The sequence below is a fragment of the Lutra lutra genome, chromosome 4 (assembly GCF_902655055.1).
Source record: "Lutra lutra chromosome 4, mLutLut1.2, whole genome shotgun sequence".
Taxonomy (NCBI): Eukaryota; Metazoa; Chordata; class Mammalia; order Carnivora; family Mustelidae; genus Lutra; species Lutra lutra.
Window position 1 is genome coordinate 186774996 of NC_062281.1, and position 27789 is coordinate 186802784.

At 59.1% G+C, this 27789-nt stretch overlaps 2 protein-coding genes across 2 annotated transcripts; both read right to left on the reverse strand.

Moving 5' to 3' along the window:
• Window positions 1–275: 275 nt before the first annotated feature.
• On the reverse strand, window positions 276–6161 carry CTRC (chymotrypsin C). The gene is made up of 8 exons (XM_047726964.1): window positions 6044–6161; window positions 4851–4942; window positions 4658–4755; window positions 3654–3779; window positions 2712–2848; window positions 1798–1943; window positions 846–998; window positions 276–336 (listed from the first exon to the last, which is right to left on the reverse strand). Exons 1-8 carry the CDS (start codon window positions 6081–6083, stop codon window positions 322–324), a joined length of 807 nt encoding a protein of 268 aa, XP_047582920.1. The 5' UTR covers window positions 6084–6161; the 3' UTR covers window positions 276–321.
• A 4918-nt stretch (window positions 6162–11079) lies between these two features.
• Window positions 11080–27058, reverse strand: EFHD2 (EF-hand domain family member D2). The gene is made up of 4 exons (XM_047726965.1): window positions 26675–27058; window positions 14960–15107; window positions 13977–14111; window positions 11080–12845 (listed from the first exon to the last, which is right to left on the reverse strand). Exons 1-4 carry the CDS (start codon window positions 26980–26982, stop codon window positions 12714–12716), a joined length of 723 nt encoding a protein of 240 aa, XP_047582921.1. The 5' UTR covers window positions 26983–27058; the 3' UTR covers window positions 11080–12713.
• Between the last annotated feature and the right edge of the window lie 731 nt (window positions 27059–27789).

A 27789-nucleotide genomic window follows, 5' to 3' on the forward strand; every position in this document is an offset into this window, starting at 1 on the left:
AAGGATCAGAAAGGTGGTGATCTGATCAGGTGACTGTGGGTTACAGCCTGTGAGATGCTGGGGGGTAAGCGTCCCGTGTGTCCTAACTCCTAGCCTCTCAGGCTACCATGGGGCTTTCTGAAATTCCCCTTCCCTTAGTACCCCACCGGCTTCCCCCACAGTTTCACCAGGCTGGCAGAGGGGGGCTCTCTTTGCATCTCTGGTGTGGCAAGGGGCAGCCCCTACAGAGCCCGGGACCCCGCAGGGGAGGCACACATCAAGAATGCAGGCAGCTTGAGTGGGGAAGGAGGTTTATTGGGGTTGCAGGCTCCCAAGGATGAATCACTGCTGCATTTTCTGGAAGAGCAGAGAACAGAATGAGGACTTGGTGGAGGGGTGTATGTGTGTGTGTCCCCTTCCGGAGAGAGCACCGCCCCAGACTATAGGAACAGGGGTCATGGCAGGCAGCCATGTCTCACCTCTGCCCAACTGGTCTGAGCTCCCTCGACACTTCAGACCACTGGGCAAAAACGGGCTCAGAACACACCCTGCCCCCAAGCACCAAGGCCCGGAGCCCAGGGTGACCCTCTGCTCCCCCCACTGTCCATGCTGACCCCTCTCCCCTGCTGGGCTCTGCTCTCATGGGGGCCACGTTACCCCTGGGGCCACGGGTGTGGTGCCTGGGACGGAGCCGTAAGGATCTCCTAAGCCAGAGGATGAACTGAAGACATCTGTGACAATGCCCCTCACTGCCCCCAGCTCAGAAGCCGGTGCTTCCGGGAGGGGCGTGTGCATGCGCAAGCGCATGCGTGGACCGGCGGGGGCGGGGTAGGGGCCGGAAGAAGGGCTTGGGGACAGGCACCCACCTGGTTAATCCAGTCGATGTAGGCGGACACGCGGGTGAAGACCGTGGGCTTCTTGAGCGTGTTGCAGCCCAGGCCGGAGCCGAAGCTGACGATGCCCCGCACCTCCCAGACACCGTTCTCAGCCTGGCAGTTCAGCGGGCCGCCCGAGTCCCCCTGTGCCAGACCGGGTGGTCATCAGCCGCGGGGCCTCCCCCACAGGCAGGCTCGGGAGGCAGGGGCGGGCGGGTCACGGTGGGGGATACGGGCTGGCGCCCCCTGTTTTGGCCTCAGCCTGTCCATGGTGAGGGGGGCAGAGGAGATGTGGTTTGGGGGTGCCAGACTAGCTCTTAGGTTGCTCTGTGATCTTGGGACAACGATAACCCTGTCTGGGCCTCGGTTTCCCTAGCTGTTCAGGTCACCGTGTCTAAGGCTCTGCCCAGAGAGGTCAGGCTGCCCGGAGCCCAGAGAGGTGTTAGAGACCTGAGAGAGTGAGGAAGGTGGGAGTGGGCAAAGGGGCTGTGTTTGGGAAAAGGACAGTTTCTGATTGTTCTCGATGTTTCTGTGTCAGACTCCCTAAGTCCTTGGCCTCCCTGGGTGGATGGAGCCGATGGCGTGAAGGAGCATGGCTTGTCAGACTCGGTCCCCACACCAGCCCTGTGCTCACTGCGTGTCTGTTTTATAGATGGGAAAATCGAGGTGCAGAGAGGGTCAGCAGCCTGTGCAAGATGGGGCGGCTGTCTGTGGTGGGACTGGGACTTCAACTCCGATACTCATGCTCCTTGGATACTTCTGCCCTTGCCACAGTGCTGAGGCGTGGGGGTGACAAGTTGCCCCTAAGCCTCCTGGGCCCAAGCAGGGGAACGGCTCACTCGTGTGGGTCACCCACTCCCACCCTCTTTTGCCCTCCTCGATGCCCCCTTCCGCTCGGCCACCTGGAGGAGGGAGGGACGGGACGCAGGGCCCAGACACTCACGTTGCAAGCTGAGATGACGCCGTCGCCCCCGGCACACACCATCGTGTCCTTCACCATGCTGCCCCACCAGTCCCTCTGGGTGCACGTGGTGTGATCTACCACGGGCTGCAGGCCCTGCTGCAGCTCGTCGGCAATGGGGCCGTTGGCTGTGGGAGAGGACAGAGAGGGGTTCCCGGGTCAGCCAGGCAGTGCTAAGCCTTCAGGGGACAGGGCTGCACGGGGCTGGGGCAGGACCCGGTGAGCTCTGGCTAGGCTGTGTGGGACCCACATGTGGGCCCCTAGTTGAGAGGCATGACTCAGAACCTATTGTCCTAAAATGTGGGTCCGGACCCCTCTTAGGGTGGGACGGGGGAGTCCACTGGAGGCAGAACCAGTCTGTAAAAAGCCCTTGAGGAGTATCTTTAATTTTGATTCTGCGGTTTCTCTTGTCCGTCATTTCCTTACAGGTCTCTGCCTTCACATCACATCGGTAGGTCTTTCCCATTCCAAGATTTTCTAAGTATTGACCCGCATTTTCATCTAAGTCTCCCATACTTCCACTTACTTGCATGCAACCTTTTAACTTAGACATACGGTTTACCATAAGCTCTACTCCCCTACCCGCGATGGCTCATTTAGGTTATTTTGTAGTCTCTTAGATGGCACTAAGTACGCGTCAAGCACTATTCTAAGCACCTGACCAATGCTAACACGTTTATCCTCACAACAGTCCTTCTATGTGCTTGTTAGGGCATCTTCCCCGTGCTACATGCTTAATAAATATTAGCTGTTATTATTACAAAGTTAAAAATGGTGAGAAGTTGTTTAGACAGGAAAAGTGGTGGGCGAATGTGGGTGGCATGCTTATTGTGGGAGCCGCTTCCTCCAGGAAGGCTCTCATGATACGCCGGGGAGGGAGGAGGGACTGTACTCACTCCAGAGGCGGCCCCAGCCAGTGACGTAGCAGGGGTAGTCTTGAGGCAGCAAGGAGCCCGCCTCTGGCAGGCAGGCCACCTGGATGGTGTCACTCAGCTGCACGGGCTCTGCCAGCTTGATGAGAGCAATGTCATTGCTGGAAGCCAAAATGGAGGTGGTGAGTGTGTAGGAAGGTCTAGGCTGCATAAGCCAACACTAAGCCGCCCGGACTGTTAGCTGGGAGTCAAGCCTCGGGTGACCAAGAGTCCTCCATGCATATCCTAAACCGCCAGCTCCTTACTGACAAACGATCGGCCTTCTAATGCCGTGGCCCTCCCCTCTGCCTCCTGTGCCTTCGGGTCCTATAAGGCTTTACAGCGGGGAGGTTGGGGCTTTCCGAGACACTGAAGGCTAGGTATCAACCAGAAACTAAAGCCAATTGGAAATGATTAAAGAGGGTCCCTGGCATTTTTAATATTTTCATGTAAACAGAGTGAAAGCTGGCGACCCTAGACCAGTTTGATTCCCCGTTCTGCCACACACCGGGCTGTGTGGCCTGGGGCATGTATCTTACTTGGCCTCTCTGGGTCTTAGGTCCTTGTCTTGGGGTGTCGTGAGGATTAAATAAGTCATGGCGTATGAAGTGCTTATTGCCCTGTGGGTATACAGTAGGCGCTCCATAAAGGTGAGTCCTGGCTCAGAGACTTAAGGCCAGACACCGTGGGGGCTTCAGGGTTTTATTCCCCGTGTCCCTTCTGGGAACCGTTGGCCAATGATGGAGATGGAAAAGGAGTCTGTGTCTACTTGGACTTTTCCCATTTTGCATAAAGGGGTCATCTGCTGGCTGTTCAGGGTGGGGATGGGGTCCAGGCCCAGGGTGGGGGCAGGCTCGGCAGCTCCGTGTCAGGGACCCCTCCTTCCTGTGCGCTTCCCTGGGGGGCAGGGGCACAGTCAGCACTCACCGCACCAGGAAGGAGTTCCACTTCTCATGGACGACGATGGATTCCACATTCGCAAACACGGAGCCTTCCTCATCCTCCACCACCAGGTTGTTCTTCCCCAGGGCCACGCGGTAGGTCAGGGTGTTGCTGAGCAGAAGCAGGGGGCTGGGTCAGCATGGCTTCCTGCCCTCGCCAGCTGGCGGGGGTGGGGGGGTGGGGGGGGAGGGAACTCAGGGCTTTGGTGACCCAGCCCTGTGGCCACAGTGGGAATCATTTGTAGGGGGTGGGGAGGAAGGGAGTGTCTATCTGCTCTAACCCTTTCCAGGGCTCAGGGTAAAGACCCTGCTCTTGGAGTCAAGTCTATCTTGATTCCTAGGTGGGTGGTCTTGGGCCTCAGTTCCCTCATCCGTACGGTGGAGACAGTGTTGGGATCCCTTCCCAAGGCAGCTGCGAGGTGAGCTTGTCCAAGCCGCCATTACTTCTTGCCCATATGCTCTCCTCTGGCACCCACCTCCGGCTCCCCTCACACACCCCCTCCTGCCACCCACACTTCCTTCTTATTTCTCCAACCTACCGAATAGGCTCCCTCCTCTCGGTCTTCGCACTGGCTGTTCCCTCTGCCAGGGACACCCGTCCCTTACTTCCCTTGGGTCTTTGCTCAAATGCCCCCTTTTCAGAGACATTTTTCCCTGGGCACCTCATTTAAAATAGGACCCCTTAGGCTTTTTATCCCGCCTTATTTTTCTTCCCTGCCACTTGATATGTTATATATTTACTTCTTCAATGGCCTGTTGCTCTTTTGCCGGAATGTGAGCTCCCTGAGAGCGCAGACTTGGTCCTCACTGCCATGTTCCCTGGCACACTGGGGGCGTGCGATAAATATGTGTTGAATGAACTAAGTTACTGGATGTGAGTAGCTTCTTTAGCCCAGGGTCTGGAGTGTAGTGGATGCTCAATAAAAGCAGCTTCTGGAGCTCCCCCACGCCAGGGCAGCAGCGGGGCCCCAGGGCGCCAGCCCCGTTCACCTGATGCAGTGGGCAGCGGTGAGCACGTAGTTGTCGGCAATCAAGGTGCCGCCGCAGGTATGTCTCCACTTGCCGTTCTTGAGGTACTGGAGAGAGATCTGGAGCAAGGTGCGGGAGAGCCACGCGTCAGCACCAGGACTGCACCCCTCCACCCTCTCCAGCCAGCCTCCCACCCCTGCAGCGGTGTGCTTACCTGCCAGGGCCAGCTGTGGGGCCTGGCATTGTCTCCTCCCACCACTCGGGCTGATAGGTTGGGCTGGAAGGTGGGGGACCCGCAGCTGGAGGCTGGGGGACCCAGGAGAGGAAGTGCACAGGTGAGAGGGGCCCCCCCCGGCATCCCCAGCAGGGAAGGGGCAGGTGGAAAGAGCACAGACTTTGGGGGTTGGGCGGACACAGGTTCAGGTTTTACTGCATGGCTTTGGGGAGCCTGTCTAGCTCTCTGGGCCTCAGCTTCCCTTTCTGTGAAATGGGAAGAATGGCGTCAACCTGGTGAGTTTGTCCTGAGGACTAAAATTAGATGATGCATAAGAAGAGTCTCGTGTTTAACACATCGAAGGAAATACAAGAGCAGGGGTGGGTGTGTGCGCACAGGTCTGGCTGCGCCCTTCACCCTTACCCTGTGGTCCCTCTAGACCTCAGCGTAACGGGGGTGTGAGAGCGCTGAATCCTGGGCTCCGGACTGTCCTAGCTGTGCCGTTGTGTGCAGCGGTCAAGAACAAGTGCTGGGCATGGAGACAGACCCGGAGTGTGACTCCGGCTCCACCACTAACCAGTCACATGATCTTAGGCAAGATACTGAGCCTCACCGAGCCTCCCGCCTGTCTGTGAAATGGAGATATTGATGGGCCCTGCCTCTCGAGGATCATATCAGCTCCGGCACGTAAAGGGCTTAACACCGTGCCTGGCACATAGTAACCATGGAACAAACAGGTGCTGCTATTATTATTCATGATTGTTGTTGTTGGCCGGAAGGACTCTTTGTCAAGTGCTCTCATTTGTCAAAAGAGCCAGTGGGGTTTAGAGAAGTCATGGGGCTAGTCCAGGGCCCGCTGAGAGTAAGTGATGGTCAAGCCAAGTTCCCCGATTCCTATCTGGGAGAAGGCCCCCAAAATGCATGAGCACAAGCATCAGTCCCCGAGATGCTGACACTGGGAAAGCCGAGCCGTTACGGTCCCTGCCACCAGGACCCAGGCTGGCCAGTTACTGTGTCCCCAGGCCACATCCTCAGCCCTGTTCTACAGATACGGAAGCAGAATTGCCCAGCAGGCAAGTGTCTTATCTGACATGCTTGTCTGGTCACCCCTAAACTCCTTTCCTAGGCCTCCTGCTCCCCATCTTGTCCCCGGGAGACAGCAGGCTGCAGCCGGTCCCCAACCCAGAGCTTACCATAGGCCAGGAGTGCAGCGAGGACAGTGATACCCAGCATGCTGCTAGCGGGACTGGCTGAGGAGCGAGTGGCTGTTGAGACGGGTTGGAACACACTTAAAGGCGGGGATGTGGGTGGGCGCACCTGCTCAAGGTTGAGCCGCCCCTTGGAAAGCAACCTGTTCAGACAAGGCCCTTTCCCTGACCTTGGCTGGTTACTGTTTAATTTGGGCAGGAGCTGGGGTTGGCTCAGTGGTGTGGATTCCCCAATCTCCTGAGACCGCAAATTCTGAGGCTTACAGGTTTGGGGGACCCCCCCCCCACCATCTCTCTGCCTGGAGCCTGTTCTCATCCTCTCTCCCTAACTCATTCTCTTTAGTTATCATCTATTAGGCATTGGGCTTGGTACTTCTTGAAGTCACTCAATTGTCCCAACAACACGAAGGTCACGTTTTTTGTCCGCTCAAGAGAGAGGAGGAAGCCGAGACTCAGAGGGTCAGCACTGCCCGGGGTCGCACCGCGGGGCAGCACCAGAGCCGAGGGCTGAAGTAAGGACTTCTGACACCGGGCTGGGGTTTATCCTGTGGTGATACGCTGTTTCCTTCTCTCTCTTCCTCTCTTTTTTCTCCCTCATTCGACTAATAGTATCCAGTCCTGGGGTGTCGCCTGCCTTCCTGCCCTGGATGGAGGCTGAGGTCCAGGCAGCCCCTGAAAGGCGCCCAGTTGGCCAAATTCCTCCCCAGAGTCAGCCCGGTTAGAGTCTCCCCTCCCTTCGCTTTCTATTCACCGATGCTCCTTGGAAGTTGTTTTGTGAACGGAGCCCGCGGCTCACCTTAGGAATTATTTTCTAATAAAGCAATTCCGAAAACTACGCTCTGCTGTTAGCGGTGGGTGTCCGGGGGTAGGGGAGGATTCTAACTTAGGTAACTTACACAGCTCAGATTCTTAAAAAAACAAAACAAAACAAAAAAAACAACAAGCATGCATTACTTTGGTAATATAAAAATCAAGACCATTTTGATAAAAAGAGACATAAAGACAGGGAGCGTAAGGGTCTGGATAACGGGGTGTGATCTGCTGTGATGATCTCAGGCCCCAGGCCTGGGTTGTTGGTATCTCAGACTGTGAGGAGCTTTCTGTTGCATTCGGGAGGCCGGTCCTGACAGCGGGGGTCTGTGGCTCCAGCCGGCCCATCTCAGACCCAGAGCACATGGTGGGCAGGCTCTGGAAAGGGTCCGCCTGGCCTGCAGACGGATGTCAGACACAGAGATGGGGACCGAGCCTTGTGGCAGATTTGGGGGTGAAAGGGCTCAGACAGCTGGAGAGAAGGCTCCTGGTTTCTGGCTCACTTAGGGACCTGGATCTTGGGCAGGATCTTTGGGCCTCAGTTTCTCTCTCTCGCTCTCTCTTTAAAACTATTTGTGTGTGAGAGAGAGAGTGTATGCAAGCAGGGGGAGCAGCAGAGAGAGAGAGAGAAGCAGGCTCCCCCCTGAACCGGGAGCCCGACCCGGGGCCCCAACCCAGGACCCTGGGGTCATGACCTGAGCCAAAGGCAGATGCTTAACCAACTGAGCCACCCAGGTGCCCCCGGGCCTCAGTTTCTCTTGAGCAACCTGGGGAAGTGATGAACCAGTCTTCCACGTGTGGGAGTTTGCTGGTTTCTGCTCGGAGACACAGCAATCTCTTGGTGCCCATCTCAGTCACGCGCGTGCGCCCGTAGTTTCACAAGCACCCAGGGACAGGCAGACAGACAGACAGACACACGCGCACACCTGCCCCCCGTCCTCGCAGACGTGCACACACCGGGGTCGTACATAGGGAGCACTCACACCCACAGACGCGTGCAAAGCCACGTGCCCCACGTTCAAACACGTGCCCAGATGTAGAAACAGCCGCAAACGCCCAGGCGCACGAGGAGGGGGGTACCAGACATAGAGTCATTGATTTTTTTCTTTTTGGGAATGTTCCCAGAGAAATTGACCCTTTTCTGGGAGAGAGGGAAGCTGCTGGCAGCTCCGAAGGCATAGACAACACCAGCTGTAGGGGTGCTTCCTTGTGTTGAGGGCTTCACCCGGTGGGCCTTGACACGAGGCAGTAAAGGCAGTAGCAGCAGTGGCCCTTGGAGAAAACCGGGTCTCCTTAATCTGCCTCACATGCTGAAGATGGGAGGTTGCGTGCTTTGCCAACTGTTGGGAGAGGAAAACCTGTCTGTTCTGGCTGTGTGACCTTGTGTTAGTGACCCAACCTCTCTGTGCCTCTGTGCTCTCATCGATAAAAGGAGGGGCGTGCCTGGCATGTGGCAAACTCTACATGAGAGTCGGCTGCTGTTCATGCTGTTGTCTGGTTCTTACGAGAAAGCCTGAGTCTGGGCATCACTGGGCCCTTCACCCTTCCTGGGCCCCTTCCTCTGTCAAAAATATTTATAAAGCACGTTTTCTGACTGCGTAGGTATAAAGGCTAATGTAATCCAAGCTGATATAATAGAAGCCCTGATTGTATTCATTCTTTTCCTGATGATTTCATAAGAACCTACAAGATTTTCTTGCGGCCTAAGGGTATTGTGGGCCCCAGCACTGCGGCCACAGTGTGGATGGGTCAGCCAGCCCTGGCCGTACCCCCTCCTTATGCCAGGTTATATGCGACTAAGTACCGGAGTGAGGCTTTGGGGGATGTTCTGTGGCTCACAGGAACCTTCTCTGGGCATTGGAGGTGCTTCGAGCTAAGCCTTGGGATAGCCAGGGAGAAACCTGTCTTCTCACTGAGAGCAGGTGGGCAGTGGCGGTGGGTGGCGCCAGTCCCTGCTGACCTGGCCATGATGCAGGGCCTCCTGGTTTGGGGATGCCATGACTCCAGTGGTCCAAGCTGCCTAAGTTACGGTGTCAACGAGTGGGTGGCTGACCTGATTCGCTGGCGGTGGTATGTAACCAAAGCGAGAGAAGCCGCCATGGGTCGGGGGCGGGGGGCTGTGAATGTCAGCAGAGGGGAGCCCCGTTGGGTGGGTGTCCTGGATTAACTTGTTTAAAGACTTGACTATTTTGTTTACCCAGTCTACGAGGTGCTGACCTATGGTGTACCCAGAAACCATCCACCTGTCCATCCGTCCGTCCATCCATCCATCCATCCACCCCTTCCTCACTCTCGCATTGGCAGGAACCATGTGCCCAGGCTGGAGCCGCAGAGGTGAGACCCTGCTCAGCACCCTTGGAGCCCCCTGCTGGGCCCAGCAGGGTTCTGGGCCAAGGCCTGGGACTCAGTGGGGTGCAGACTGAGAAAGGATTACTTCTCGACAGATTCCACGTCCACAATGAACTAGAGGATTTGAGGGTGTGAGAAGGCTGGAATCCCCATTTTCATCCCCTCAAACTCTGTGCTTTTCCAGGACCCGGACTGGGGCCTCCCAGGGTCTGGGCTGCAGAATCTCCCAGACACTCAGAGCCAGAATATCCTGGAAAAATAATCAAAGGTGACTTGGCAGAGGCTGAGCTCCTGGGGGTGGGGGTTCCTTAGGAGAAGCAGTGCCAAGGTTGGGAGTGCGAGGGTGGTGAGAGCCTGAGAAACAGGGCAGGTGCAGCTGACTGGGGCCCATGGTTTCTAGCGGCTGGGACAGGACTCTCAGGTGGCAGCTGTTTCTTGGGTGAGAGCCACTAAGGGGCCAGCGGGGGTGATGGGGAGGGGCTGGCACTGCTTCTCCTTAGAACCAGATGGAAGTGTTGGGGGTTAGAGGAGGTCTGGGGCTCACTGGGGGTTTTTTAGTGTTTTGCAGTGGGGTCCCAGAGGATGGTTCCTGGGAGGGGATCAAGGAAGTATATACTTTCCTACCCCTGGGACCTGAGTCACTCGGGCCTTTTCATTCCCCAGCCTGACGCCTCTGCTGGAGTGGGGATCTCATGCAGGCCGAGGCTGAGGGCCCCCTCCCAGCTGAGACCTGTGGGTGTGGTGGAGGGTCCTGGCATGGGACAGCTGTCTCTCACAGCTCTCACATAGGATGGTGTCTCTCATGTTCGGAGGGATTGAGGCCCACATCCAGAATGGGGACAGCTGGAAGGCGGGGCTGGAGAGTTTGAATTTTAGTCCTTCCCCGTGTCCTCTATCCCTTTGTTCTAAGACCCTCTGAGCTCCGATGTCAGGGTTTCTGACATCTTCCCTTGGGGAAGTGGTACCGAAAGACAACGCTTAACCGAGCATGCTGTGTTAATGATGGTGATGTCTTAGGGACTGGGCGGCACACGGGGGTGGCATTTCCCAGGAAACACCCTCCCAGGACAGCCGAGCTGTCCTCCCCTCGCCTGGCAGGTGAGGGAGCCAGTGGCTGCTGCAGTACCACGCATGTCCACCTGGGGGCAGCGATGCCCAGCCTAATCCCACACTCCTCGCACCAAAACCCAGGTTGCGCCCTAAACCTGCAAACTGCAGGGCTGGGAAGACCCTAGAGACCCTCGCTTTGAACAGACGGGGAGACTGAGACCCAAGAAGAGCCTGATCTGTCCCATGCCACACAGGTAGCACCTCAGGTCCTTCCTCATCGTGCTACCACCCCAGCCTGTCTTGTGTGCGTGGCAGTGGGGGGAAGCTTGAGGGGTCTCTGCGTGGGGGAGAATCTTGGGTGCTCTTCGGTGCATGCACCTAGAACACCCACAGTGGTGGTACCACTTCCGGGGCATGCCCTCCTCTGAATTTCCCTGGGGGGTGACTGGATGGGGAAGGGGACGGGCTGTGGGGTAAGGGTCTGGGTCTCTATCCAGTTCCCCACCTGGCCCCGTCTCCCCACAGCTCATGTGCTATGTGCCTTTCTGGGAAACAAAACAGCAGCCCCTTATGCGCTGGTTGTGAGGGTTACCCGGTAAGTATATGTAAAGCACTAAGGGCAGCCCCTGGTGATAGGGCGTGGGCATCCCGCTCAACCTCCCCCATTAGGAAGAGTCTCTCCCCCCCGGGGCCTCTGGCAGGACAGAGAAGCCACCTGAGCAAGTGCTGCCCCAGCACCGGGTGACCGCGTCCCCTGCCTCCCTCTCCCTGCCCCTCCCCTCCTCCACCAACCAACAAGAACCACACACACATAAGAATATAGACTTTTATCTTATTTTAGTTAAAAAAAATAATTGTACCACCAAATGAAGAAGTAGCTTTCTTTGGGGGAAGGTGAGAAGGGAGGGGGGGGAAAAAGAGCAAAAAGCCAAAGAAAAAGAACTTTTTATATTCATCTGTATAAACATATCCGCTAAGGCAAACGCAATCTGGGGCCAAGGCTGCCGCACTGGGGTCAGTACCTCCAAATTTCTGCAGATTCTAAGGCCAAAAAAATAAAACCTCTGCAAATCCAACAGGAGTTTTGTGGACTCTTGGGGCATTTTACTAAAATAAAGAGTTATCAAGTTTAAAAAGCAGTGACGTCATGACACACACGGAAAGTTGCATAACTGTGGCCTCGATGGCCATTCACTTGTTTGGCTGAGTGACGGGCACAGTTTCACGACACGGCAGCGGACACAGACGCGCACACACACGGACACGCACGCACGGAAGTGAGCACACTGGGAGCTGCGTGGGACCGGGCTGGTGGCACAGGCGTGGCCACCGCCCGTCTTCAGATGGGCACAGGGAGGGCTGGGGTCCCCATGCTTCCTTGGCTGGGGGGGGGGCGGTGTGTGACGGGACGGGTCCCGTCGCTGGTGACAAGGCGGTGCCCATCACTTGGGGGAAGGATGGCTTGAAGGGGCCCAGCAAGGCCCCTGCTCCCCACCGCCTGGTCCGTGCAAACCACTTAAAGCACTTCTTAGACGCGTCCTGGAGAATGGAACCAGGCGCTGGTTTCCTTCCCATGAAGGGGCTAATCCCTCCTCCCCACCCTGCTCTCTCCAGAGCCCCTGGGACCCCCGGGTGGTTCCAGGGAGACTGGGGAGTGGCCTTTCTGCCCCCGGAGTCTTCCCTGCCCATGATCCATGGCACGGCCGGCAGAGTGTGGGCCCGTGAGGTAGATGGGCACAGCTGCCCCTCACCCTTGCCTGGCCGGGTCCCAGAGTGCCAGGGTCTCCATGTGAACATGGGGGACCGGGGCCTGGGTCCCTCTGCCAAAACAGAAGCCCCCCTCTCCAACCCTGCCCCCAGCAGAGAGAGGAGGCAGGGCTGGAGGAAAAGTCGTTGGGGGTGGGGAGCCCCAGTGCCTTTGCTTAGCCCCTTCGTCCCACTCTCCTACAGAGCTGGCGCCTGCCACCTTCTTGCTGTCCGTCCTCCCCCAGTCTTGGAAGCTGCTCGAGGGCCCCAGGGGCTGCGTGGCCTACAGGTTAAGGGCAGGCCGCTGGGCAGGGAGGACGAGAGCGCACGGAGGGCAGGCATGGAGGGCAGGCACCCGGAGCAGGGAGGCCCTCAGGACCAGGAGCTGGGCTCGGAGCAGCTGCAGCGCTGGTGCAGGCAGCGGGGGTGGCCGGGGGCGAGAGACACGCAGGAATCGCCAGGGAGGAGGGCTGGGCCGGGCGAGGAGCCGGCACGGGTGGCCCGGCCTCAGGAAGAGTGGGAGGGAGCAGGGGCACCGGGCCACCTGGGGCACCCCTCAGCTGGCCCCGTTCACAGACTCGGTAGGTTTTCAGTAGGGTCCCTTCGGACAGAGCCCAGGATTCAGACTTGGCCTCCAGTCCGCCCGCCCCTGCTGGCTGCACTGGGCGCCCGGGCCAAGTGGTCAGGCCGCAGCCCCTGGCTACTTGAAGGTGGACTGCAGCTCCTTGAAGGCTGCCTTCCGCTGCTTCATCTCCTCCGCCTGCTTCTTCCTCTCTTCCTGCTCCGCCTTGATCTCCTCCTCGAAGCGGCTGGACACGTTGATGGCCTGGACCTGCGGGGGAGGCGGGGGCGACGGGGGTCAGGGCGGGAGGGGTGTCTGCGCCTCCACCGTGGGCTCTCGGACCCCTCCCCCTGCCAGCCCGCAGACCGCTCTGCCTCTCGCTACCTCTCTGAGCCTCAGTTTCCCATTCAGAGCCTGCCGCCCTGTAACTGACTCGTGGACTCGTTGAAGGGACTGGAAACTAGAACGTACACTTGGTAGCGGCTGCCTAGTGGGAGTCCCGGAAGCGGGGGCTTCAATGCTGCTCTTCTTCTTTATTTTAATTTTTAACTTTTATTTATTTATTGGGGGGTGGAGAGCACAAGTTGGAGGGAAGAGCAGAGGGAGAGGGAGAAGCAGACTCCCTGCTGAGCAGGGAGCAGGACACAGGGCTCGATCCCAGGACCCCGAGATCATGACCTGAGCCCCAGGCAGATGCTTAACAGACTGGGCTGCCCAGATGCCCCCGGAAGTTGCTATTCTTATCTGCTTCCTGTCCTGGGAAGCCCAGATGCAAACAAGGTCCCACTGAGGAACCCTGGGACATCCCATCAAGCCCAGAAGCCCAGAGGGAGGAGGGACACGGCCTTCAGAAACAATGCTCTTAGTTAACACAGGGAGAAGGAGAAACCAGGAAAAGCAGGTGCTCTGGGAGGTCAGAATCCAGCAAGCTCTGGGTGTCCCCTCCATCAAGTGCGTGCGGCACTGGGAAAGTGCTGTGCACATGGGTGCCTCTGGGACCCATCCTCCCTCTGGGTGAGGGCTGGCGTGGTGGGGGTCTCCAAGAGGCTCCTGAGCCCATGCCCCGGTTTCTGGGCCTGCCCTGCCATCTCTTGGGCGCCCCGTTTAAGGACTAGTCCTTTGGGGGTAGTGGTTCTGTGGGCCGGGCAGAGAAAGGGGCAAGCTGGAAGGGACCTCGGCCTGGATGGAAGTGGACAGAAGCCAGGAGCACTGTGGGCCTCGCGCAGTCCAGCCCTCGCATCAGTGCCGCATCTCCGATCCGTGGCCCCGGCAGGGACACGAAGGGTGAGCACGGACCCTGGGGCTAACTCAGGGTCCTGTCCTCCCCAGGGCACCCTTGCCCTTGAGCTGGGGGTCAGGGTGCTCCCCACCCTGGGCTCCACACAGCCTTGGGTTCCTCACCTTGGCCTCGAAGAAGCTCTTGGCCCCCTTGACGCCCTCGGTGGAGACATCGATCTCGGAGAGGCGGGCGAGCACGTGCAGCCCGCTGTCTTCCTGCAGCTCCCCAGCTGCTGCCTTGCGGAAAATCAGAAGGAACTGCGGGATGGAGAAAAGCACGTTGTCAGGGAAGGACAAGGGGCCTTGGTGTGCCCATCTGTCCAGTGGGAGGCAAGGGGACCCATCTCCCGCTCTCCCAGGATCCGGGGCTGCTGCAGGCCTGTGTGCCCACCCTTGGCTCCCAGGCAGAGCCCCAACTGACCTCGTGTCTTTGTCCCCGCTGTTCCCCCAACCAATTTACTGAGTCCCTAAGATATAGGATTGTGTCCATTTTACAGACTGTGGAAGACTCGGAGACCAGGAAAAAGCCCTGCCCCGAATCTTAGCAGCAGAAAGTGACAGAAGGGGGGTCAGAACCCACGTCCTGACTCCACACCTCACGGCACATAGCCCACATCTCCATCCCTGGACGCGTCCTCCCCACTCCCGTTCTCCTGCCCTGCCTCCTCTAGGCTTCTGGCGACCTTGCCCAGGGAGGCCACAGCTGTCCTTTACCCAAGGCTGCCTGGGGTCCAGTACCATTGTTTGCTGGCTGTGAGCCTCCATTTCCTCCTCCAAGGAGCAGGCTTGCTCATGGCTCCTGTCCCAGAGTGAGGACGGAGACCCGGAGTCCCCCAGGGCAGAGCCCAGCCCCTTCCAGATGCAGTGCCTGTCACTCCCTCCCTATCCCCTCATCTCCAGCATCACAGCACCCTGTCCCTTCACTCTCTAGGCATCTCCCCTTCTACACACCAGGATCCTAGCAGCACACGGCTTTCTTCAGGATTCCCAAAAGCCCCCCAGGGCCAAGTATACAGCAGTCACTCAGTAAGTGCTGACCGTGTGAAGGAACAGATGTCCTTCCTCCCTCGAGGAGCCTGAGAGTCCCCCACAGGGAGCGGACTCACCTCCCGGAAGCTGAGCTTGCTGTCCAAGTCCTCGTCCACCTCCTTGATCATGTTTTTCAGGCCCAGGTGGGTCTGCGGGGCTCCAAGCTTCTCCATCATCAGCTTCAGCTCCATCAGGTCAATGAAGCCGTCCCGGCCAGCGTCGTACCTGGGGGAGCCAAGGCAGAGGCTGAGGACCTCCTGTCGCCTCACAGCTCACTGGTCGGAGCACCACGGGCTGGACTGCGAGGCGCCGGTCACCCTATTGCAGCTGAAAGGGACCCTGGTCCAGTGAGGGCCTGAGGTGTGGCTGCTGTTTGGTTACCTCTGGTGACGAGGAGCTCCCCACGTGGCCTGTGGTCTCTGACACGTTGAACAGTGCTAACTTTTGGAGCAGTGTGATGCGTAAGGAAGCTGAAGCCACAGCCTGCCTGGGCTGGATGGGACGGGAACCAGCAGGGACAAAGAATTCATGACACCATAGGGGTACAGATTGTTGGGGGGGGGAGGGCAGCCAATGACTCTGATGTTATCTCCAGGGCCAGCCTTGCATCCCTACCGGCCCTATGTCTCCCCGACTCCTGCTGGCACCCAGGAGGGAGACAGAAAACAGCACATGTCACAGGGCAGGGCCTCAGGAGGGAGGCCCACTTCTGGTTTGCTGGGAGGTGGCCTGGGGTGAATTCAGGGAACAGTGTCACAGGGTGTGCCTGCTGTGGGGGGGGGATATGGCTCTGTGGCTGGAAAGGGCTGGAACGGTGATTAGGTGATAAAAGTGTGTCTGCACACTGTGGGTCTCTTTTCTACCACCAACTGCCCAGCAGACACGGGTGTGTGTGTATGTGGGGGGTGTTGTCTAAATGTCCCTCTTGCTGGCCTCTTTGTGGTCAGAGCTTGGGTCAGAGATGGCCTCGGGGCCGGTCCCCGCTGGGGAGGTGCTGCTGGTGCAGACCACGTCCCATCAGGACGGATGTGGGCCCTCTTATCAGGCTAACCCAACACCTGCGCAGACTGCCCCCCCCCCCCCCCCCCCCCCCCCGCAGGGGAGGCAGGGGGTGGGAATCGCGCTCTCAGGGCTAAAATGGGCTTTCTGAGCCTGGAGAGGCCTGCGTAGCCCCAGGCCTCAAGCTGCCTGGATGAGTGTTGGTGACAACAGAGTGACACAGAGGGGCTGAGCTGCAGAAACCCTTGTTCCAGAATTGGCACTCCTGCACAAACACATACCTCGTCTCTGTGCCTTCCTCCGGGCTCCCCAGCTCCCTTCCCCCATCCCAAGCTCTATATAAGGCTCGCACGACCTTGAACAACGAACAGAAACCATTTTTTTGAAATCTGTCTTTATGCTGGGAACCTCACATCATTTATTGTATTTAATCCCTGTAATAACCTTATATAATGGAGGCTCAGAGAGGTTAGGTGACCCGCCCAAGGTCACAGAGCAGTAAAGGAAGAGGGCGGACGCCCAGCTCCTCCGCCTGCACATCTGCTCCGAGCCAGCCTGCTTCCAGGGGTCCTGGTGAGGCCCCAGCACGGAGCTGTCTGCCCTGAGCCCGGAGCAGTTGGCGTGAGGGGTATAAATAGTTCACAGACGAGTCAGTGGTTGGGAGTGACGCAGCACGGGGAGGATGGGGTTCTGGGAACCCTGCAGGGAACACGGTCCTGAAGCCTTTTTCCCCATGGGGCTGGGCTGGGGGGCGGGAGCAGGAGCAGATGGGCCGGAAATCCCTGTGGGCAGTGCTGTGGCCGGGGTGTGAGCTGCCGCGAGAGGGTGTGGTAACGGGCTATGGGCCTCCGGAGGGCCAGGCAGGCCCATGATCCCATGCTCCAGGCTCCCCTTCAAGCTGGAGGGGCCCCGTGGGGGGCACAGCAGAGGCCCCTCCTTCCACCTTTGGAGTCTGGGAAGGGGGCTGCGTGGCTGTGGGGTGACAGGCCTGGTTCTCGCTGGGGCAAGCCACGTGGGCGCTGCCCTTCAGGGAAACCCCACTGCTTTCTGGACGGGGTGAAAGTCAGCGATGAACAGGGCTAGAGCAGACCACCTGGGTTCTGGGAGACCCTGCCCCTTGAGCCTCCCGCCGAGGTGTGACGGTGACTCTCTCGCAGGGTCACTGCGAGGACTGACCGAGCTCCCGCACGGTGCGCGCTTAACCCAGGGCCCGGCACACGCAGCGGACTCCAGCAGTGGCAGAGTGAGGTCCGGCTGCCTCCATGAAGCCCCTACTGTGTGCTGGGCAGTTTGTTCTTTACAGCTTCGGTGCGCAGCAACCCTGGGCGGGTTACTTCCCCGTGTGACTGTGTGTTCCCCCAGGGAACAAGGATGGTAGGGGTGAGGGCACAGGCCCGCTGGCCAGGGACTCAGCCCCCATCCCGCAGGTTCCCACACTCTACTCTGCCGTCCCACCTGCCTCTCCTGAGCCCCAGCTTTATTTACTGCTCACGTGTACGGGTTTCTCCCGCAGCTGGGGGTGGCTCAGTTTTAGAGGAAGTGCACGGATCAAGTGTCCGAACTTGGACAGAGACTTTGGCTCTGTGTTTGTTGGTCTCTGGCAGCTCCCGGACCTGGCCGGGCTGCAGCTTTATCCGCGGCTTGAGCCGCTGCCAGCATCAATCAAAGGTCAATCAATTACCGGGTCTGGGCTCTCTCCTGGGAGGGCTCTGGCCCCCAGGGGGACAATGCAGGGGCTGGTCACAGCGCCAGCAGATCAATTGCTAAGGGAAGGCGACAGAGGTCAGGAAGAGGCCAGGTGCTGGGGTGGGAGCCGGGTCCCCAAAGGAGGGACACTGCGGGGGAGGAGGGCTGTTCCCACAAAGCTCCGGGGGAGCAGGCACCTACAACGTCCCCTGGGCTCGGGACCACTGGATCAGCCAGGTCCCCAAGGGGAACGTGACTGAAGATGACCTTGAAGGTTCTGTGCTCACATCAGGTCTGCTGAGAAGGACTGAGGCTCAAACCCCCAATTGGCCACTTGACTGGCTGATCCTGGTCAAGTCACCTGACCCCACACACCCCAGCGTCCCCATTTACAGCGTGGAGATCAAAGGACCCATCTCAGGACAGAGGCAAAGGTTAAAAGAGACCAGCCAGGTCAGTTCCTAGCACAGAGCCCGGCCCACTGAATGGGCACCCACGGACAATAACGCCAACGGCCATAATGATAAACAGAAGCACCATCATCACTAGCTACCTTTAGGATTGAAGATTAAATGAGATGATGAACATAAAATGCCTAGTACCTAACAGGTGCTTAAAGCCTGCTAATTTCATTGTAATAGAGGCCACTGAGCACTTCCTGTGTGCCAGACGTTGCGTTAAGTACTTCGCACAAAGAACATAAAAATGGCGCTGATAAGAATGATAATGGTAAAGAACACAAGGGCCTCTCTCGGGCGCCAGTCCCGATGTGCACGTGCAAGGCTGCGAGAAGGGCTTGCCGTCGACTGGACCGGAGGCAGGGGATGGGCGAGGTGAGCTATCGCTGCCCCCAGCCTCTCCCCTTCCCCTGAGACTTCCACTACTTCCCCCGCTAGGCCTAATTCAAAGACCCCACGACTTGGGGAGATGGAAAAACAGCAGGACAGAGCCTTTTGCTCTCTTGCTGGGCAGAGGAAGTGAGGAGCCTCAGCCCGGATTGCCCTGTCCCTCCTCTCATGGGAAGGAACGGTCACCGTGCCACCGCAGGTGGATGACTGGCAAAAGTGGAGACGCCCCAGGCTGGGGACACCCTCTCGCCTATCAGCTCTCTCCCTGAGCTGGAGCTGAGCGTTCAGGGGCTCAGAGGGACCCGGAAAAGAGCGTCAGTGCACAAGATCTGTCCTCATAGCCTGGTCTACCTGCTTCATGTTATGTGACGGAAACTGTGGCCCAGAGTAGGCAGCAAACCAGCCTGGGGTCACACAGCCGGCGGACTGCAGGATCCCCAAAGCTGGAGACGTTCCTTCTTCCTGCCTATCTGCTTCCTTCTTCTTCCTGGTCCCACGGAGGGTCCTGAATTCTCCAGCCTGTAGGGCTGGGGCATGCTGGGTTGAGAGCCCGGCCTGGGGCCTGCCTGGGAGGGCCGATGGCACTGGGCAGGAATGGCAACAAAGCTCTCAGGCTTGGGAGCTCAGCACTTTTCTCCGGCACTGGAGGGAGGCTGCTGCACCTGGCACTGTGCCCACATTCCTACCCGCCTCCCCATGAATAGTTCCCGACAGGCAGGGCTGGGCAGCTGCTGCCCCGGATGCCGGTGACAAAGTCCCTCCCATCTACCCTCGAGAGGGGAGCAGTCGGCCACCACCCAGGCAGCCTTTGCCCCCTTGGGCCCAGCAGGTCCCACCCAGCTGGCGCTCCTCCTCCTCCCCTTGGTTCTGATAACCAGGAGTCATGGGGGCTGGGCAGTAGCCGGGCCCCTACAGCGTGCGGTATCAACACCTTGTCTCGTAACAATATCACCCTTTGTGGCTACTCTTTGCTGAACACTCTGCCAAGTAGACCCAATCAGGTCTTCCCAAGACCCCTCGGGAGCAGGCCTAAATGGCCCCATATGACAACCGAGGAGATGGGAGGCTCAGGGAGGAAGTGACTTGGCCGAGGCCATAGCCGACAAGGACAAAGCCGGGATCTGAACCCAGAGCTGATGAAACACACACACGCTCTAAACTGCTACGCTGTGTCCTGAGGCCCACAGACCCTGTACCAGAGTCTCAGGCTGGGAGGGATATTGGAGGCCACTCATTCAGCCATGCGTGAAGGTCAGATTCCCAGATTTCCTGTATGTTTCTGGAATACCTCTGAGCACAGGAAGCTCATTGCTTCACTTAAGGCAGCCCGTGTTGGCTCTGGAACTATTAGAAGGTTGTTCCTTGGGCACGAGCCTCTCCACCCACCAGCCGTGCTATGGAGTCTGATGGCAGAATGGGTTACTACAGCTGCTGCACAGGGGCTAGGTGGGGGCATGGAGACCCCGATTCTGTCCTTAGCTTCCTATCCCAGGCCTTTGCAGCTGGCCCCTCAGCCCATGGGGGTCTCCAGGGAGAGAAGCAGCTAGAGAGGGTAGTGTTTATGGGACTGAGGATCCCACCAGGCCCACCTGGCTTTGGACTTGACATTCACAGACCTGGTCCTCCCCTCCCCTGTCTCCCCCAGTGGCTCCTAGGCCTCTCTACTCTTTGTCCTATGAACTGGGAAGGCAGGTCCCTTGAGGTAGGAACGTTCTGGACAAGAGAAAATTTCTGGCCTTTCTCGCTGGTGCAGCCAGTGTTGGCCCTACCTGCCTCCTTCCGCAGGTGGCCACCCACCACCCACACACGCTGATAACCATTGGCTGGGCGTGGTGGGTCAGGTCCCACCCCCCAACCCCCAGACTGCCTGACTCATGTGGCGAAAGCCCAGTTGCTCGCCACTTCCTCCAGTTCTATCTGCAGATCGGACGCTGGATCTGTTGCCGTCAGCCAAGGAGAGGGTGTGCGTGCATGTGGCTCACGGCTCCCCCGCAACTTTGCAGTGAGTCTAAGAATCAAGTGGGAGCCCCTTGTCCCCCCAAGCTGATGGCACTCTTCTGGGGGCTTGTCTGGGCTCAGGACTTCCCCAGCTTGGGTTCAACCGCACGCTGAGCACCAGGCCAGGAGGGCACGTCCCCAGGCCTGTGATGTCAGCGACAGGGGTCCCGCCTGCTCTTAATAATACTGATCGTTACAGCGGTGATGGCAAAGAACGTTCATGGAGTGTGTAGTCCAACCTAGTCGTTATTTTTAAACCTCATCTTCCCCCCTTACCGCCCAGACGAAGGAACCTGCCTTACCGGAAGGAAGTGCGGGGAGACAGCTGTGGGTGGCCTGCTGCTGCTGGTACAAGTGTTAAAAATGCGGATTCGGACCCAGCAGACCCGGGGTGGAGCTGCCTTTCTAACAAGCACCCGCGCTGCTGCTGCTGCTGCTGCCCTCTTTGGGGCCTTTGGGAGCCAGGGACTTGGAGTCAGACAGACCCAAGTTCACACGCTGTCCCTGTCATGTAAGGTCTGTGAGACCCGGGGTTCTCCTTTGCAACAAGAGGGACAGGAGCTCACCGCATGCCATAAAAGGATTAAGTAAGAGATAAAGGGCCCAGGATGGGGTAGGCGGACGGCGTTTGTCTGGCCCACATGAGGTTCCTCATGCAGCTCAGGAACCCCAGGCCTGGCTCCCCTCGAACCGCGTCCCGCTGGCGTGGGACTCTCGCTTCTCTGCCATCCTTGAAAAGCGGAAGGCAGCCAAGGAGAGGGCTGCGCAGCAGGCAGAGGGAGCTCAGCTGCTGGAGGCAGTGGGGACTGTCCCTGCTGAGGTCTTCTGTCTCCTCTCCTTCCTCCTCTGCCTGGGCCAGCCTTGCAAGACGGCTTCCAAGGAGGTGGCGGCGCCCGGTCTCTCACAGCTGAAGCCAGGCCTCAGACCCAGGGGGTCTCCTCCAGACCGGAGGAGAAGGCAGGAAGGGGCAAAGCCAAAGGGGAACCAAAAGTCCCCAGGCAGGGGGGCAGGGGGGCAGGGGGGAGGGGAGAGGTGACTCAGAATCAGAAGGGAAGTAGAAAGCGCAGAAGGGGAGCTCTGAGTTTGGGGAAATCCTCCCTCCCCAGGGGTGTGGCATCTTCCCAGAAAGCCAGGCTCCTGGCTGCTGCAGGTGGAGGGACCCAACCTCTGTGCCCCCCTAGAAGGCTTGCCCTCCTGAGGCTCTGAAAGCCCCCCTTCCCCAAGCCCCCCATCCATAAACACCGCCCTCTCTTGGCCTCTGGAGCTCCCTGCAGGCCAACCTGCTTCTAATCCTGCTGCTTATTATAACCTTCGGACATGACTCAAGCTCCTCGAGCCTCAGTTTCTTCATCTGGCCAATGGGGGTAAGGTTGTGAGCAACTGGACCTGGGGGTTCCAGGAAATGAGGCGAGGGCATGGGGGCAGGGGCCGGTGGAGGAGGGTGTCTGAGCACGGGACCCTCATGAGCGCCCTGGGTCCTCATGGCGGGGATATGGGAATGGAAGTTTCCATTTCTAGCCGCATGGGCCCATCCCCTCTATGCCACTGCTTTTCATGAGACTTTAAGCTTCCTGAGGGCGGGAACTTTCTTCTTCCCTTGATTCTCTAGAACTTGCCCACAGCAGCAACTTAGTATGTGTCAGGTGAATGATTATATGGATGATTATATGGATGGATTTTATGTTTTTCAAACGGGCCGGACATGATGGTGGACTCTTTGCCAAGGGCTGGGACTCTTTACAACGAACCCTCAGACCTTTACCAGGGAGGGTCTTCAGCCCAGGGGGAGCCTCAAAGCTGAGCCCCCTTCCCCGGGGTCTCCCGGCTGCCCCGCGGCGGCTGGGTGCTGGGGTCCCAGTCCTGAATCACCCCGGGAAGCTGTCTCTTGCTCTTTCCTTTTCCTTGCCACCTGCCTTCCACATAATTAAGTGATAACGAATTCATTTCCCCATTTTTGTTATTGATCAGAGCCATATGTAGCTGCCAACCGGAGTGCCCGTTCAGCAGGAAAAAAGGGGGATTCTCATGCTGGGTCCCCCAACAGGCGAGCCCAAAGCATGAGGTTTTCGCCAGCCGGGCAGCTCCCTAGGGGGTAAGTGGAGGCAGCCAGGGGCTTTGGCAGAGTAGGCCGGGGGATGCGGGGACGGGAGCTTCCCAGTGCTCGCTTCGTGCTCAGTACTCAGTTAAGTATCTCACAATAGCCTTGTGAGGTGGGTGCTGTAACTCTCCGTGTTTTAGGGTGAGGAACTGAGGCCCAGAAGGTATAAGGGCCTTGGAATTCAAACCCACAGACTCCAAAGGCCCTGCTCTTAACTACTGTGTCCTCCTGTCTTCCAAGAAGGATGCTGGGGGAGCTGCTGAGGGATAGGGTCTGGGGAGACACGGGGGAGGAGGAGCGAATGGAGAAGAAGGGAGGGCAGAGGCGTCCAGAAGGAGAAGGAAGCCTGCCTCTCTGACGCACGGGGTCATGAGATGCCGTGTCTGAGGCTGAGGCTGGCCAAGCAGGGAACTAGGGCATCTTCCTCAGATTCCCTGGCAGGTTCAGAATTACGTGGCTGCAGACCTCTCGGGCAGGTCTCGACTTACAAAACCCCACAGAGCCTCACACATGCGGCTGCCAGCCCGGAGCTGGGCCCCCTTGAGGCTCTGTGGGGTCACACTATTCCCCCTTTGGCTGGAAGGTTCTAGAGAGAGTCCTGAATGGATGGGCCAAGAGAGGTGGGGGGAGGAGTCAGAAGTGCTGGGGCCACCTGAGGCCGCCTGGGGAGGGAGGGCTGAGGTTCGGGGGGTGGGGGCAGGCCTCCAAATGCTGGGCACAAAGTCTGAGCTCTATGAGCGCCCCCCCCCCGCCCACCAAGCCCTGCCTGATCAGTCGTACAGACAAGGGCGCTCTGGTTCGGCCACTGAAAACTTCCCTGTGACCCCAAGCAAGTCACCAACACCTTTCTGGGTCTCAGTTGCCTTCTCTGTAAGATGGGGAGACGGGCTGGAGGTCTCTCCCGGCCGGAAGCTGCGCGTCTGGATGCCAAGGTCAGGGATGGCAGACAGCCTGTCTTGCTTCCCTCAATCCCCTTGGTTCTCCTTCTACCTCCCTCCTCAGGAAGGATCTGCTGATAGACACTGAATGGATGAACCAGAAGACCCTGGAAGGCAGCCTGTCATCCCCAAGGGTTCAGGACCCCTCGGAAATAAGGAGGCCATTCCCAAGTACAACCTGCTCATTTTATAGATGGGAATTAATTACTGAATAATTCAGGGGCAGAGGCAGGACTGAGGGGCAGGCTTTGTAGCTCCTGCCTTCCAAGGCAGGCCAGCTCCCAGCTCCCTAGGCCCTCCCTATCTCTTGTGCTCTGCTGGGGGGAATGGCTTCCCGGAGGGCTGGGCTCCCCTCCTCCCTGCCGGAGCCCCGGGTGGAAGTCTGTTAGCAGGGCCCCGCTTGGACCCAGGAGGTAGCGGCCCCATTAGGACAGCAGAAGCAGAACAGGGTTTTGTCCTCCCAAAAGCCTGTGTGTTGGCTGTTCGCAGCCGGGGCTCGGCTGGGTTCGGCTTGGCTGGCACAGTGAAGCCTTGTTTCCTTGAATACAAAACCTGCCCCTTTCTGTCCTCGCCAGGGACCCGGCAGGCGGCACTTCCTTCCCTAGAAGTCCAGCTCCCCGGCCCCTTCCTGCCCCCTATCCCGCCCCTTCCAAGGCAGCAGCAGCTGTGGTGCCAAGAGGTGGCCCGCAGGGGTGTCCGAAGGGGTTCGGCTCCCCCCAAACTTCACCAGAGTAAACCCTGTCAAACCAACACCCTAAACAGCCTCCCTAGAAGGTGAATGTTCCCGCAAATGCAGCTTCCAGGCCATTCCTCTGGTCACACGCCCCTTCTGATCAAGCCGCGGCCCCCCAAGTCCCTACTCATTTGGGGTGCCTGCGTTCTCCCAAATAGCTCTATCGTTTTTTGTTGTTGTTGTTGTTGTTTTTGGCTGGGTGTAGCAATGCTGCGGAAGCCCAGGAGAAGGAGGATTCTGGCAGAAAGATACAGGCCACTGGCGGGTCTGTGAGGTGGGAAATCAGCCATGAACACAGAAGGGGGTGTTGAATGAGTGCGTTTTCCCAGGTGGAAGCAAATGTCTGTGATGGCTTTTGGAGTCACAGACCTGAGTTCAGATCCCAGCTCCATCAAGTTTCCTAGCTATGTGGTCTTGGAGGGTTAAATTTAACCTCTCTGTGCCCAGACCGCCCAACTGCACCATGGTGATGATGAGAGTTCTACGTCATAGGGATGCTGGGTGGAATCCAGGAGCTCCTTAGTGCCTAGATGTGCTCAGTGCCTAGAATCTATCAATCACTGATGCATTTGAATAATTTCCCCGACATTGCCTCCCCCACTCCAGGGCGGGGTGGCGGGCGGGGGGAGGGCAGGCTCTACAAGGAAGTTCCAGATGGTGAAGCTGTCTCTACCTAGCCCTGGGCTCAAGAAGCTTTCCATTTCCCATCAATCTGGGCTGGAATCCTGGAAATCCTGCTCTCCAGAGGGTGACAGTCTTTGGTGGGGAAAAAAACTTTACAACTCCCAACAAAGACCCTGGAGCCAAAGAGGCAGGGTCCTCAGGGCCCAAGGACTTCCACACAGTGGCCCAGAGGAGGGTTAAGGACTCAGTTTCCCCCCAGGATGACCCTTGGAAAAGTATGGGGCTCCCAGCCGTCCAGGTCTGGGAAACAAAACCTTCTTCCCCTGTGTGGGGGCCGCAGGCAGAAGCAGCAGTGACAAGAAGTGGGAAAAAGCCTTTCTCAAGCTGTGGGGTTGTGAAACACCCCCTTCCTGGGTTTCCTGCTTGTGGCTTGGGTACACAGCCCCATCCCGCCCTGTCCTCAGGCTTCAGCCAAGGTGGGTCAGCGCCTCTCCACTCAGACCACACCCCTGGGCTGTTCCCCCTTCAGGGGCCAGGGGCAAGGGGATGGGCAACAAGAGGTGGGGAGGGGTACCACAGGGAAGGGGGCTGCGAGCTTTAACACCCCACCCCCAGCCTGCCCCTGCACAACCGTGGTTGTGAAGAGTTTGGTTGTCCATCGCAGTCACAACTTGGTGGGGATGGACCCGAAGGGGACCATTTAGTCCCCATCACAGAGATTTTAAAGGTTTTTTGCAAGGGTGGGTGAGGAGGGCTGAGCCACAGGCCTGGGGGTGTCTGTCCAACCTGTTAAGATACAGTATATGGAATTGCACAGAGGAAAAGGTAGGGGTGAGAGCAACCAGACAAATCAGATAGGGAGGTGTGGGGTGTCGGAATCCTGTGTGGGAGGAAAGGGGGCACATGGTGGGGGTCGGCAGCGACCGCAAAGCTACTGGGGGTGGGGGGAGGAAGGTTAGGGCAAGAGGAGGGAGGAACAGTGTGTGGAGGGAGGAGGGGACTCAGCCCGGAAGGGGTGATGGGTGGTACATACCTGCAAAGTGTGGGGGGGCCGGTATAGAGGGATCTCTCCCTAAGGAGATCACCTGAGGGTCAAGGATTGGGGACCTGGCTAGCAGAGTGGGTAGGGGTAGGGGTGGCAGGGTCTGGAGGGTCTTTGACCACAGTTTGCTAGCAGATGCTGAATAACTGAAGGGGAAGGTGGGGGGTCTTTGCTCAGAACCTATGTTGAGAGGAATGCGAGATAAGCAGAGGAAATGAAAGGACCCTAATAAAAAGAATGGGTACAGCATAGGGTACAGGGAACCTTTGTTGAGGCGCTGGGGGTGTGTGTGTGGATGTTTTTGACCAGGGTGTTTGGGTGGGGGTGGGGAATTAGAGCAGCTAGGGAGAGGGAAAGGGAGGCCACGGGGTCCTCAAATCTCAGGGTGCGTGGCTGTCTGGTGGGTGGTGGGGGAAGCTTCACTAACACAGGGATCCGAGGCCAGAGCCCCGGAATCTTCAGACTCATGTGTATGGTGGTAGTGGGGGCTCGAGGGCCCTCGGGGTTACCTGGAGGGGCCGCGCAGTCCTCCACACCGATAGTGCGCGCGTATGGTGTACGGGGGGGGCCCCCGTCACCGTGAGGAGGGGTCGCATGTCAGGGGCTCGGGGTTGCCAGACTCACACGCGTGGTGGGGAGGAGGTCCTCAAGCCACGTGATTAAATGAAAGGCGCCGCGGGGTCGCCCCCCTTTGGTGCGTGGGGGGTTCAGGGGCGCACGCCTGGCGGCAGGGGTCCCGGGCGGCGCGGGGTTCGGAGGTTCGCGGGTTCGGGGCCCGAGGCCGGCGCGCGGGGTGGGTGGGGGGCCGGGTCGGGCGGGCACTCACTGCTTGAACATCTTCTCCATGTCCTTGATCTGCTTCCTGGAGAACTCCTTGAACTCGGTGTAGGGGTTGAAGACGCGGCGGCTGGGCGACTGGGGCTCGCCGATGCCCTGGTTGAGGTCGGCGCGCCGCAGCAGCTTGGCGCTCAGCTCGCAGTCCGCGCTGCCCAGCGCCTCGGCCGTCTCGTCGGGCGCCCCGGCCGCCGCCGCCGCCGCCCCGTTCAGCCCGGGCTGCTCCGGGGCCTCGGCGCCGCCCTCGTCCTCCATCTGCAGCCGCCGGTTCAGCTTGCTGGCCAGCTCGTCCGTGGCCATGGTGGCCCGCGCGGCGCTCGCCTGGGCTCGGCCCCTGCTCGCCGCGCGCCCGCACCGCCCGCCTCTGGCCGCGCTCTTCCTCTTCCTGACACTCCCCGGCGCCAGGCACCGCCCCCGGGGGTGGGGCTTAGGCCCCGCACGGGGCCCGCCCACTGCCCGTCCCCGCCCTCGAGCCCGTCCCCGCCCCCCGAGCCCGTCCCCGCCCCCCGAGCCCGTGCCCGCCCCCGCGGCCGTGCCCGCCCCTAGCGGCCGGCGCGCCCTGGGGCTCCGCCGCGGGGGCTCTAGGGCGCGGGTGGGAGGCGCCCACCATGCCGCCATCCCCCGCCGTAGGGCTGGGGGGCCCCGTTAAAAATCCAACCCCTCCTCCGTGCTCGCTGTGGCCGCTGAGCGGCAGAAGTCGGGCTAGGGGCCGGGGACCCGGGCGGGAAGCCAGGGGATCCATCCCTTCAGTTTGGGTGTGGGTCAGGGCATCCGAGGGACGCCGCCTCCAACCTCTTCTCTGGAATCCCCACGCCGAGGAGTCGTAATCCTGAGTCTGTGACAACCTGTCGGTTGCCATGGAGACGACTCGATGTTCACCACCGGCCTTCTCAATGAGGGTTGCAGGGGTATGAAGGTGGATCCGGTGAGCGGCACCCGCCCCCCTCCCCCCTGTTTGGATCTAACTGCGGCTGAAGCCGCAGCAGCTTTTGGAAAGGGCTGGACCTGCGGTTGCGAGGAGATGGGGCGGGGCCTCAGCTCTGACCGATCTCGGTTCGGATACCGGGGGGAGCTGAAGTGGGGAAGGGGCTTGTCCTCACCCCTGGG